The sequence below is a fragment of the Melospiza georgiana genome, chromosome 7 (genome assembly GCF_028018845.1).
Source record: "Melospiza georgiana isolate bMelGeo1 chromosome 7, bMelGeo1.pri, whole genome shotgun sequence".
Classification (NCBI taxonomy): Eukaryota; Metazoa; Chordata; class Aves; order Passeriformes; family Passerellidae; genus Melospiza; species Melospiza georgiana.
In genome coordinates, this window is record NC_080436.1 from 7,251,350 (window position 1) to 7,264,368 (window position 13,019).

Consider the following 13,019-nt stretch of genomic DNA (forward strand, 5'->3'; position numbering starts at 1 on the left):
GTATACAAGCTGAGACTTCTTAAGTATGTATTGAGGTCCTCGAGCAACCAGCCACTAATGTCTATCTCAAAAAGGCAGAGATGATAATTCCAGTGAGACTTTTAGAATCAGAAATTCAAAATTCTAGAGCTTTTCAGTAAAGCAACACCTGCTTTTTTCAAGATAGTATTTAAAATGCAAAAACAGCACCCGCATACCCCTCCACCCCAGCAAAAATCAACAAAGTAAATTGCATTTCACATACAAAAAAAAATGTTTTACCTGGTAAAATCCAAACATATTTTCTTCTCACAGTGTGATTCATGTCCTGACCAGTAAGAGTTGTCTGAGGGTAATCTTGGAAGCCTACAAAATTATGACCTCACATTGCAATTACCAGTCAATTTAAGCACACTTAAACACTTATATTAATTTTTTGTAATAAATTTTTTATATTAAATTTTCAAGCCAACTCAGTGGCACCACAGTTGTTTTCTTTGCCTCCTGTTCTAATGGAGCAGTGGCCACAGGGAAAATGGGGAAAAACAGTAAAGAAGTAAAAAAAAGTGCAGACAGCAGTGGTGGAGAGCCATGTGTAAGGTTCTGTGGTAAGGGGTGTTGCAAGACAGATATGTTTAGTACAGCACTAAAGGGGAGGCATGAAAAAACACAATTATAGTGATCTTGGTTGGCAGGCCACTGACTGGAAAGGCTCTTGTCAGCAAAAATAGCAATAAACACATTAATGGCAGTCCATTGTCTGCTGCCATCTTGGGACAGGGATGTGCTCAGAGGGCCTGTTACTGTGGTGTTATAGTTGCAGAGGATGTATTTAAATATTAGAGTCACAGCCAAGAAGAGATAAAGATAGGAAAATGGGTTTAGTCTATTGTGCTGAGGGTGGAGCAGAGCCCACAGACACACAATGCCATCCTGGAACAGAATTTGTTTAAGCTGCTAATTTTCTAAACTTTTACTGGCAGAGGGGAAGAGCCCCATGTGCAGAAGTCAAGCTTATTGGCAAAAGACTTGCTTTTCTAAGACACACTGGGTGAGGCATTTGCCCTGACTGAATTTGAATTTTGGGTCCAGTTAGGAAGCCTGACTGATGTGCATGTTTCTCCCAATCAGCTCATACAGTTCATGTGACTTGTTTCATTCATGTGGCCTCTTGTTATGTATCCATCATCCATTTTTCTTTCCTATTAGAGTGAAATTGGACACAGCCCTCCTCCTGCCTACACCCCTATGTCAGGAGTAAGTATCTCACATTCAGCCTTCATCCTTCAGGCTTTCCTTCTTTCTTCACCGTTTCTTTTTCTTTTTCAAACTCCTTTTTCCTGCATAAATGACTCAAAACCAGGTAATGAAGTGTTTATAGAAGGAATCAAATAGTTAAGATCTGTGGATTCGTGTGCAAACTCTAGGGAGCCACATCCAAAACTCTGACAACTTTTCTGAAAAAGCATTTAGGTGAAAGGCTTGGATGGATCTGTACATATTTCCTTCCTGTCTGTAGGTCATGATGTTGAAAGTCCCTTGCAAGTCTGTGCTGATAAGCAAAATGATAAGTTGAGTTAAACCATTGAGTTGAGGTGCCAATACAAACACAGTTCACCAGCCTGAAATGCACTTCCTGATGGAATTACACATGGTGTGGGTGACCCCATGATTCCCACCACAGGACACACTCAAAATATCACCCCAGAATAAACAGAGTGGATAGTGGTTTCCTCCAAGTCAGGAGGAGATTTCTCAAGGTTTAAAGGGCTTTGATCAGAAGTCAGGGGAGGTTGCCAGAGTAATAGAAGAGGAAACACCACCTTCACCTGCTGCAGCTGTGTGTGTGCAGCCTCCATGTGCCAAGTAAGAGACAAGTTTTCCTGCCCCATTTCAATCCCCTGAGCACCGCTGGGCAGATGGATGCTTTGTGGAAGCCTGGAAGCTCAGGATGGGCAGGGCCAGCACAGAAGGCTCAGCCATGACTTGCTGTTGAAGTTTCTCCCCTCAGGATCCTCCTTTCCCATGCTGTGTGTCCTTTGTTCCAACAGAACCAGTTTGTGTACCGGGATGGCGGCTACACTGCCGACGTGCCAATGCCGTACAGGGCTCCGGGCTGCATCATTCCAGAAGCCCCAGCTGCTCAAGGGGCCACAGCAGAGATCTTTGAAGACTCTTGCTGCAATGGCACGATGCAGAAGCAGGTGGCAACCCTGGCAAAGGAGGACAGCAGCACCCAGAGGTACAGCGCCGACCCCACTGTCTTCATTCCCGAGCGCGTCGTGCGGGGAGAGCTGGATGAGGACGGGTACATGACACCGATGAGAGACAAACCTAAAACAGGTAAAGTGTTGCCTTTCCAGAGAGCCTCCTGGTCTAGCCTGGCTGCATTTCTTCTCTTTTTACATCAGCAGCTTTTCATCAAAAATGGTTTTATTTAGTTACCTATCAAGTTGATGCATTCTGACTAGGATAATATTCCTTTACATGGGGATTTGGTTTTCTCTCCCTTATTTTCTACTTCAAAATGCTCAAATATGCCAGTATGTCAAAGCTGGTAAGTCCCCCTTTTACTTTTTTTTTTAAAGGAATAACAAGAGGAATGAAAAAAAGCCAAGCCCCCTTCTTAGCCAAACACAAATCTTCAGTTATTTCCAAGGAAAGGATCTATCTTCACCCAGCCATAGTCCCAACTTTGCTTTGTTTATTGATCTTCTTATTCTTGGCATTGTGCTTGGTAAATGTCATGTTGAACCTATCACAGAACTCATACACACAAGCTGGCATTTTATACCCAAGAGAAGTCTAGGATTGAAAGAACAAGATGTGCTTTAAAGAGAGCATCACTGCAAGGGGAAGATTGCCTAAATCTGTGCCTGCTCAGCGTGCTGCACTTCCCAGTTTGCCCTCATTCATTTCTTCCTCTCTAAATAATGATAGCAGTCATTTAGATGTAAGGGGGTGTGTCATTATTAATGTGCTTTCAAAGCTTTGCATTAGCTTTAAAGAAATTAATAAATGCAAATGTAAATGACAAGTCACTAGTGTGTTGGCTAAGAATTTGGAAGCCATTTGTCCTCTGTATTCCATGAGGCAGGAATAGAGGAACCCTGGGGCTTGACCCATGGCAGTTGTGGGAGTCTCCCTTGCAGTGATTTACTCTCAGTGTGAGCCCACATTTGTCTACCCATACAGGTGCACCCTGGGGATCCTCAGAGTTTTCTGCAGGAGCCACCTGAGCCCTCAGGGATGTGGCAGTAGCAGCTCCTTCCTGACCCCCTGGGCACAGACACAGGGTGGTCACGGTGTGGCCACACACTGTGTGTTCCATGCCAGCTGCAGGGTTCAAACCAAAGCCCTGCTTGGCTGTCATCACTAAAAAACAAATGTTCCCACTATTCAGCTCATTTCAGTGACAGTTTTGGGTTCAAAGGTGTTCACTGGGTCTTGAACTTTTGCCTTTAATAGTTTTGGCCCCATTCTGGATGACACCAGCTGACCCCTTGCACCAGGACACTCTATGGAGGCATGTGCAGAGCCCTTGAGCAGCGCCATGCTGCTGGAATTGGGGTGTTAATCCACAGCAAGTGATTTGAAGCAACTGCAGCCTGCTCCAAGTCCCATTTTGCAGCTGATCTAAGGCTCTCTTGTTCCCTTTTCAGGGCTCATTTGTACAACCTTTTTTTCATAATGCTTCAAGGCCCTTTGTCCTTCAGGGATGGAAGGTTTTTAATCAGGCAAATTGTTCTGTTAGAAATGAAGCTGTCTTAAAAGTTAGCCCTTGGGGATAGGCTTTGTGCAGAGAGCCTAACTAAGATTCCTATAGAGTTTTCTGGATGGAAGGACTGAAGAGGAGAGGGTTTGCTAATAGGTCCAAGGTTGCAGAGGCAGATGTTGTTCAGTGTGTTTGGGTCTGTAGATCATACAGTGAGAGGAAGCCCAGGGGAGCACATGGGCTGTGGCTCAGCAAGAGCTGTAGCTTAGCTGGCCACTGTGTTTGATCAAAATATTGAAATATTGAAATATTTTTGATATTTTTAAGTGAAAGGCTATCTTGGAGTTGGTTGCAGATTGGGTTGGGAGCCTGGAAGGAAAGAAGGAAGGAAGGAAGGAAAGAAGCAAAGAGACTGAAAGAAGGAGTGTACAACCTGGCCTTTCCCACTTTTGGCAGACATGGGGGTTGGATGCCCAGAGAAGCCAGGTGGTACCAGCAAAGGCCAGTGGCAGTGCTGCTGTCAGTCTTCCAAGGTGTCTGTTTTAACCCATATTGTGTGGAAAACTTCATTTTTCACAAGTGTGTGTTCAATGTAGTTGGCTCCTGATCCCATCTGGAGTTGGAATGGCTGAGGTGGAGGAGGGTGCTATAGTAAGTTTGTGTATGTGATTTTTAACCTAATCATTGTAGTACACATTACCAGTCTCCCTGAAATAGTATATAAGTGCTTGCATCCCACAATAAAATGGGATTCTGATCACCAAGTCAGTCTCCCCATCACCAACACATTACTACCACTCTAGGCTGACTTATTTTTAATCTTTCCTCAGATTACCTGAACCCAGTGGAAGAGAACCCATTTGTTTCCCGCCGGAAGAACGGAGATCTCCAAGCTGTGGACAACCCAGAGTACCACAGTGCTCCCAACGGGCAGCCCAAAGCAGAGGACGAGTACGTGAACGAGCCCTTGTACCTCAACACCTTCGCCAACACCTTGGAAAACGCCGAGTACCTGAAGAACAATTTGCCAGAGAAAGCCAAGAAGGCCTTTGACAACCCAGACTACTGGAACCACAGCCTGCCCCCACGGAGCACCCTCCAGCACCCGGACTACCTGCAAGAGTACAGCACAAAATACTTTTACAAACAGAACGGACGGATCCGGCCCATAGTGGCAGAGAATCCCGAATACCTCTCTGAGTTCTCCCTGAAGCCTGGCACTGTGCTGCCCCCGCCGCCCTACAGACACCGGAACACCGTGGTGTAGTGGCTGTGCTCTCACTCAAGTGGAAAGGCAACCCCTTCTAGCTGCCTCACTCTCGCTCCCCCTTTCTCCCTGCCCTTGCCCCTCCTTCCTCCCTCCCTCCCTCTCTTTCTCCCATGAGCTTCCTCTTCTTGCCAGTTCACTCATTTTTGATATTTCTAAGTGAAAGGATGTCTTGGAGTTGGTTGCAGATTGGGTTGAGAGCCAAGGAAGGAAGGAAAGAGACTGAAAGAAGGAGTGTACAACCTGGCTTTCCCAGTGTCAGCGGACGCGGGGGTTGGATGCCCAGAGAAGCCAGGTGGTACCAGCAAAGGCCAGTGGCAGTGCTGCTGTCGAGCTTGTTCTCAGTGACTCAACTGTAGGGAAAGCCACAGAAAGGCTGATTCTTTCAGCAGGAACTGATGAGAGTCTGTACAGCATTCCTGGAAATCTCCATGCAATTTCCATCAGGGTGAAAAATGGACAATTTTTATATCCTGTGTGATAGCGTAGTAATTGAGATTGAGAATCCAATTTCTTTCTCTAACACTTTCTATCCCAGCAACTGAAAATGGCTAACATAGCTTTTCAAAAACATTCAGATCTTCATTGTGGCTTTCCAAGAAATGATGATGTGACTCCCACATACAGCTAAGCCCCTCTTCTGAGCCACACCGTGATTTTGTGCCAATTCCCAGCCACAGAGACTCCTGCTCAGAACTGCTACCTGACATGACCATTTTTGTATGTGTGCCAACACAACAATCACTCTAAACCCAAAATACCTTTCAGAAGAGAGTAACAAAACAACACCTCCAATATGTTCATTTGAAGCTAAAAACCAGGCCAAGAAATGAAGATTTGTATGCCAAAAGCTTTGCTTTCCTGTTTTATACCTGCTGACTATAACACTTCAAAAGATTGTCACTAATTCTTCCCTCTTTTTCTTCATGGTCATGAAGGGAGTTGGGGATGCTGTCAGGCAACACTGAGGACAAGATTGAGAACTGAAAAGTTTGATTTTCTGTGGGGTGGGGTGGGAAGGGTCCTTTAAACTGGAAGACAGACACTGGACTGGAGAAAACGCACATAGCGGTTCACTGGAAAGTTAGTTTGCACTTAACCTCTGATTTTATTTGAACTGTTTTCTGGATTTTGAATGAAGCAATATGGAAGTGACCAGCAAATTACAAAATAATAATTTTAAATTAAAAAAGAAATATAAATTATTTGTAAAGGATGACTGTGGAAATGCCAAAATGAAGCAAATCAAGTCTTTGGAACAATGTCTGCCACTCCTGAGAGGCCGATGCAGTGACTGCTTCAGAGAATTCAGTGAGAGAGCAGCCAGCTCTTCCTGCTGCTCTATGAAGGACAGCAGAGCAAGCCCTGGAAAGGATCAGGGGAGGCAAATGTCCTGCTCTGCCTTGCAGCACAGTACAGAATACCATTTTTCTAAAAGGAGGATTACTCTGGCACAGAAGACAGTGCATATGAGGTTTGAGAAGTCAAAATGTGCATGATTTGCAGAGCTTTCTGTGAAAAATGTAAATAAGTATGAGTCAGTCTCCTTGCACTTAGTTCTGCTTTTATCAACCTCAGTTTTTAGGTAGACACCCCTGACCTGCTCCTCTTTGGAAATGTCTTTCAAACCAGAGTTCTGGACGTTTTTAGTGATCTGGGGCAGATGGAGCTGGGAAAGGAGGCACCAAGGCTTGCTCCTGGCACACCAACACTGTGTGTGTAAGAGCATTTGTGAGCCTACTTCCCATCAAACATCTTAAGGAAGCTTTGGAGATCTGCCTGTCTCTATCCATCAAGGCTTTTAAAGGGAAGAAACAATACCTGGTGGCTGGCAACCGTGGGTGATGCAACAGTATTTCAGTTTATGCACTTCAGCTCTGTTAGGGCCGAGACCTTTGGGGTGACCTAACCTGGCAACAAAACCAGCAACAACCAGGGATCTGGAAATGGCATCACCCTCCTCTAAAGTCCTGCCATTCCAACAGCTTGCCACCTTTAATCTTAGGGAAGCAGAGGAAGGGAGTAAGAAACAAGCAATGGTTACCTGAAGCTTAGTAGGTCAGCTTGACAAAGGTGTGAAGAGATGTTCAACCTGGCTTGGTTGTTCCCCTTGTAGATGGAAAACACACTGTGATCACAAGGCTGGTTCAGCTGTTGGTGCACCAGGTGTGTCCAGGTGTGCATCAAGTACAAAGCTGAAGGTTCTGAAAGCAGCAACAACAGGTACAGATCTTTGAGCTGGTAAAGGAGATCTTGGGTCAAGTGGTGCCAAGGTGGTTTGTGGTGATATGACCACTGTCATGGATAGATGGATACAATCTGCACTGAGAGACCTCTTCTGGTGCCTCTGGTAGCTCCTCGGGGGACAGGGGCACGCACTGGGCAGAGGCTGGGGCACAGGGGGTGGCACGAGGCCCTGGGGGGCTGCTCCAGGCAAGGTTTGCCCACAGCAGTGCCCACAGGGTGTCTCTGCCAGGCTGGGACAGAAAGCAGCACAGGAATGTGGGTGTCCCGTTTCAGCAGGACCATAGGTAGGTGGAGAAAGGTTGATTTGTCCCCAAACAGGTCTTGTAACAGAGTAACTCCTGATGGAGAAAAACTATAAAATAAAAAGCTGGCTCAGCTCGCATGTTTGAATTGAGAGCTGAACTCAGAGGCTGCTGGGACAGAGGCAGGCACACCTCCAGAGCCAGGCACTGGAATGGAGCTGCTCACACAAGGTGAGGCCTGTTTGTTCCTCTGGTAATGAAGTAGTGCTCGTGTTAGAAACAAGCCCATGGAGTAATCCAAGTGTAAATACTGGTGGGGTTTAACAATTTAACATTTTATTTCTTACAAGGCTTGAATTATTTATTAATTTTATTTGTTGACTGTGGGTGTGCTATAATATATTAAGTAGCATGGAAATGCAGAAGTTCCTGCAGGTGGGGCAGCAGGAAAGCTGGAAGAGGAACTTGGGCTCTGCCTGGCAGCCTGGATGAGCCATGCAGAGCCATGCTAGTGGGGTCTGGGATAGCAGAGGACAGGCAGAGGCTTAATGAGCACAGTGATTCGGGAGGAGGGAGAGCTCCACACACTGCAGCTTCTCAATTTTTATTTTTTAATTATTTTCTGAGCTTCTGGTTTGAGTTGCAGTTGCCAAAATTGGCCCTTGAGTTCCATGCTGTGCCAGTCACCACTTGCCCAACAGATGGGCCTGTGTGGTGCTGAGGCTGCTGGTGAACCAACCCAGAGAGCAGCAGATATCTGAACCCTGCCCCTTTCCTCTGCAGGAGAAGTTCTGAGCTTGGCTGGCAGGTTTTGCCTCTTTGCAACAGATGGTTTAATCATGGCTAAAGAAAAAAGAAAGGGAAACTGAGAGCAGAACTGTTTGGCTGCTTTAATTCCAGCAGAAACTCCTGGCTGTCCCTAACTCACATCTTTGCCTTACTGGGTATTGCTGCTGGCTTGGGGAGAGAACTTGGGCAAGTGCACATGGCAAAATCATGGCAAGCATTCAGCTGGGATTCATATGGGATGAAAGATGAGGGCCAAGGTCTTTAATGCATAATGACAGGTTTGGGAGAAAAGCACATAAATCCACACACAAACTGCATTTTGTCAGCACAAAGCAGCAGGTGAGGATATCAACAGAAGTACTTTGGGTGTGATTCACTCTGTAGTGCTACAGAAGTACCTGGTTATGTTTTGTGGGATTTAGAATGCAGCCTCCTGTTTATAAATGTTCTGGTTCCTCCTGCCATGGCCGGTGTCACAGGAGAGCAGTGACCAACTTTTCAAGAGCACCTTTTTACCTGAGTGTGGATCAGCCATTATCCAAGGCACAAAGCAACTTGCTAAAGGAAAGAGAACAACATTTATTATTTTCTCCTGATCTCTTTCAGTGTAACTTGTCCTAGCTGTTATTACCTACCTGAGGGTTATTGCAAGCAGATGCTGGGGCCAATTGACTCACTTTAACAAAATTGGCTGAAACCAACTCCTTTTACATTTACTTCTTCAGATCTTTTCAGATTTTTCTTTTTCAGCAAAACAGCCAGGAGGGATTTTTTTTTTACACGGCCATTGGCTCAGATGTCGCAGAGTATTTACAACTATATTTCAAACAGGTTGTCTCTCTCAGGTAGCAAGAGATGGAAATAAATCTGCAATAGGAGCCATCATGCAGGTCTGTTTGAGGTAGCCTGAAATCCTTTTCTGTGTACAAAGAAATGCTGTATTACCCCTGGATGTACCACTTACTTAGTAGGAAATGTGCTTCTTGACTGCAAGGCTCATCTGCAATGATCTGACACCTGTTCCCACTAAAGATCTCACCCTCAGCCAGCACCAATCCCAGCCCAGAAGGAAGAAAAGTGGCAGCTCTGGAAGAGCAGCTCAGCCCTGACTCTGTGGATCCACTCTTTCCATAGCTTTAGGTAAAGATGGACAGCACAGGGGAGGAGTGGTGAGGTGAGTCAGCCTAGAAATACAGCTTGGTTTTGGGGATGGAAAATCAAACATTAAAGAAAAAAAATCTATTTTTGTCTAATGGTATGTCTGTGTAGGTGTTGCACATCATGATGGCAGCTAATGGAATGATGGAATTGTGTGAGCTCCTTTATTCCACCTAGGAGATGAAGAGACAAGGCAGAATGAGGCTGTTGGTCTTGTAATTCCCCAGGATAACTGGAGGCATCCCCATGAGCTGTGCTTCCCTGGCAGCCCAGGAGCCCTGGGCAGGCATGTCCTTACAGAAAGGACAGCACCCACAGGGATACTCCCACTGCAGCCTGCCAGCCTGTGGGGAGGAAGGAATGGAGCCCCAGAGGTGCCCTGGGCAGTGCCCATGGGTCAGGGTTGGCTGCTCCCACCCTGGTTTCCCAAGTGCATTTCAGAACTATGGAGCTCAGACAGGTATTTACGTGCTAGGAAGGATTCTTGGCTTGAGGGTGACTGGTGAAAAAGAAGCTTTAGAATAATGGGAGCCAGGCCTGCAGTTTTCAGTCACCTCTTTGGCTCTTAGAGAACATCTCAGAGGGGATGATGGCACCTCAATGTCCCTTTGGCAAGGCTTTTTCAAAAGGTGGTGGCACATGAAGTCTCTGCACCTGCTCATTTCCAGCTGTCACTTGCTGTAGTTTCACTCCTGTGGATCTTGGACCTCTGCTGCTGACAAAAGAGCTCATCTGTGGTTATGTAAAAATCTTGGATTTGGATCAGGTTTTTCTAGGTGGGGTGGCTGGCTCTAGTGCTTGTGTTCCATCAAGCAGGGAGCTGCAGTTATCCCACAGAGTAGCCTCAGTGAAGCACCACTGTGTGTGCAGGATTCCCTCTTTTTTATTTTCTGCCTGTTGCTAACCATTACTTATAAAGGTAGAAAAGGTCACTGTTACAAATGGGGCTTTCAGACTGGGAACAAATAGAGAAATAAAGCTATGTGGTTAGAAGCACCACTCTAAAATGTCCAAAAATCATGTCTCTATGTTAGTTCAATATTATTTTAGCACAATTTTGGGTGGAATGGTGGTTTGTTCCAATGGCAGGCTCCTTGCTCTTGAGGAGATCACAGGCAGGTGAGGCTGAGGTTGGTGGTGCTGCAGTGAGGGCTGGGATCTGCCTGTAGTTTTGGACAATGCAGAGCACTTTTTAGGGAGCTTTGTGGTTGTTCAGGTCTGAGTGAGGGTGGTGGGACTCAGTGGGGCTTGAACTGTAGCCAGTGTCATCTAACCAGAGCCAGAGGGACACCTTCTGCCCAGGGTGTCCTCCAGCTGGGGTCTGTGGCAGAAATACAGGAAAAGGTGTGAGGGGGAACATCCCAATAGGAAACTAGAGGAGTCAAAGCTGGGTAATTTCCCCCCCTTTTTTAAATTTAATTTTAGAAGTGAGCTTTGTGTACCTTGGCAGAGAGAGGTTTCAAGGGGAGTTTTGTAAGGTGTTAGGCAGTGCGAGTAGTTCTGTCCCAGTTATTCTCCCCTCACCAACAAAAAAGCCATGAAATCACCCTCCAGCAGTGTTTTGGATGAGCCCTTCACCTGCTGTGGAGGTGCATCCTGGCCAGCACCCTCAGGCTGCTGGCTCAGGTGTGACCAGGGCCACAGGTACAGGAGCTGTCACCAAGCACCATTTGCCAACAGTTTGGTCCCCAGCCCAACCTTTGAGCTCTCCTAGGGGGAAACACTGCATTGTCCATAGCAGTCTGAAGACTAAACCCTTTTGGGATAACCACAGTAGGGAACTGTGACTGGTATTTTCTAAGTGTAGATATGTATGCTGTTCTTTCGAGGTAAGGTACTCTGACATATGTAGCATAAACTGGTCCTGCTGTTAAATGGGTCGATTATTAACTGAGCAGCTGTGTAGGGGGTAGCTAACTTTGAATGCATGAAATCACTGGATTTGGGATGGGAGGTAGGTACTGGCTGCTTGTGGGGGTACTTATGGTGGGGTAATGCAAGAGGGAAATGCAGGTGAAGGAGAAAACTGGGAATTTTTTATAGCATTTTAAAGATGGAAATCGGTACCCATTCGATACATTATTCACAATGGTTTTAATCCCTTCTTTTGCTCAGTTTTTGCTACTTCCCCAATATTGTAAGGTGGAATTGCTATATAGGTATCAGGGAAGGGAAACTGAGGGGAAAAGAAGTCTCTTTCTAAGAACAGAGATAGCCAAATTTTATTTCCTGACCTGGTGGTCTTGAACCACTGACTTTTCAGATGAGGCTCCAATTCAGGCCCGGGGTATGACATTGGTGTCCCCTTGGAATCAAAGGCTCCCACCTGGCAGGGGACACTGGGGTAGCACTGGGCTCCTGGTGCCAGCATGGCCCAGCCCAGAGGAACCAGCAGCACACACAGGTGGGGTGGTCTGGGTTCCTGTCAATCCTCCATGTTCTGAAAGAGCCACAACATCAAACTACAATACTTCTGCCTTATGAAGTACCTTCAGAAGAAGAGAAGTGTCAGCAAGTTGGGGAAGACACTCATTTCTTGCAAAGTGATGCATTCAGAGTTAGCTGCCTTTCTGAAACAAAAATAAAAAGAAATTCAATACCTACTGTATGTTACTTTGAAAATGTGAATAGTATTTTTATAGCTTGTTAAAGACACAGCTAGTTGCATTTGTAAATAAGGATAATGTTGCTTTTATTTTCCTTGTGGACTCCATTGTTTGGAACATAATTGTCCTTAGGGTTGATTTGTATATAGGTAATTTGCTTGTGATTTAAGCCGCTCCTCCCCTTTCCTTTCTCTCCCTCCCTCCCCACCCTCTGGTTTTGGTTAGAGGTACCATTTTCAGCATTCTGTGTGATTCTGTGTTTTAGCACTGTTGTGGTGTGTTCAGACTTTCTGCACTTGCTTACACAGTAGGGTATGCCAATCGTGTGTGGCGTAATGTTCCTTTAACCTTTCCTTTCTCATATTTTAGCTGTTGGGAATTATACACTGTTAAAATACTTACTGACCTGGGTTAATATTAGGTACATATTTTAGCATAATTTCCCTTCTTTTCATGGTTTCTCGGGTTTTTTCTTTTTGTTTATTTTTCCTTTCCCTTCCCTTTTGTCTTGTTTGGAAGCTGGGAAGAAACCTGTGGATCTTCTCTTTGTGTGGTTCTATTCCCCACTCCCGTGTGCAGCCCAGAGTTTCTCCTCATGGTCCTTGGGGTAGAGCTTTATCTGTTTGTTAAGGCAAATGTAGACTGCGACCCACCTTGCATCAACCCACGCTCATCCCAGCTGAACAATTTGAAAACTGTTCTGCCTTTTTGTTACATGAATCTGTCAGAAATATATTTTTAATTTAATATAAATGAAATTCAATAAAATATGAAACAAAGTCTCTGTGCACAAGTGAAATCTCTTGGAAGGGGGCTTGGGTGCTGCCAGTGCCACAGAGTCCATGGAAAACCCTGGCATGGCCCTGAATTGGACCCTACACAACCTACCCCAGAAATCCCAGTGTTGTGCAATTCTGAGCTTTTCATTGCTTTTAAAACAAACCACAGCCCATGAAGGTGTTGGTGCCTGTGTCCAGTGTCCCAGCTCACCCACTGGGTGTCCAGGTACAGTTCAT

The 13,019-nt window shown here is 45.6% G+C and overlaps 1 protein-coding gene across 1 annotated transcript in view; it reads left to right on the top strand.

The window, feature by feature from the left end:
- ERBB4 (erb-b2 receptor tyrosine kinase 4) overlaps nt 1-12,784 on the top strand; it is a 466,745-nt gene extending 453,961 nt beyond the window's left edge. The window contains exons 26-27 of the mRNA XM_058028496.1: nt 2,031-2,322; nt 4,525-12,784. Coding sequence (XP_057884479.1) covers nt 2,031-2,322; nt 4,525-4,961 — 729 coding nt within the window. The 3' untranslated portion in view covers nt 4,962-12,784. The remainder of the gene's footprint in view (nt 1-2,030; nt 2,323-4,524) is intronic.
- The last annotated feature ends 235 nt before the right edge of the window (nt 12,785-13,019 follow it).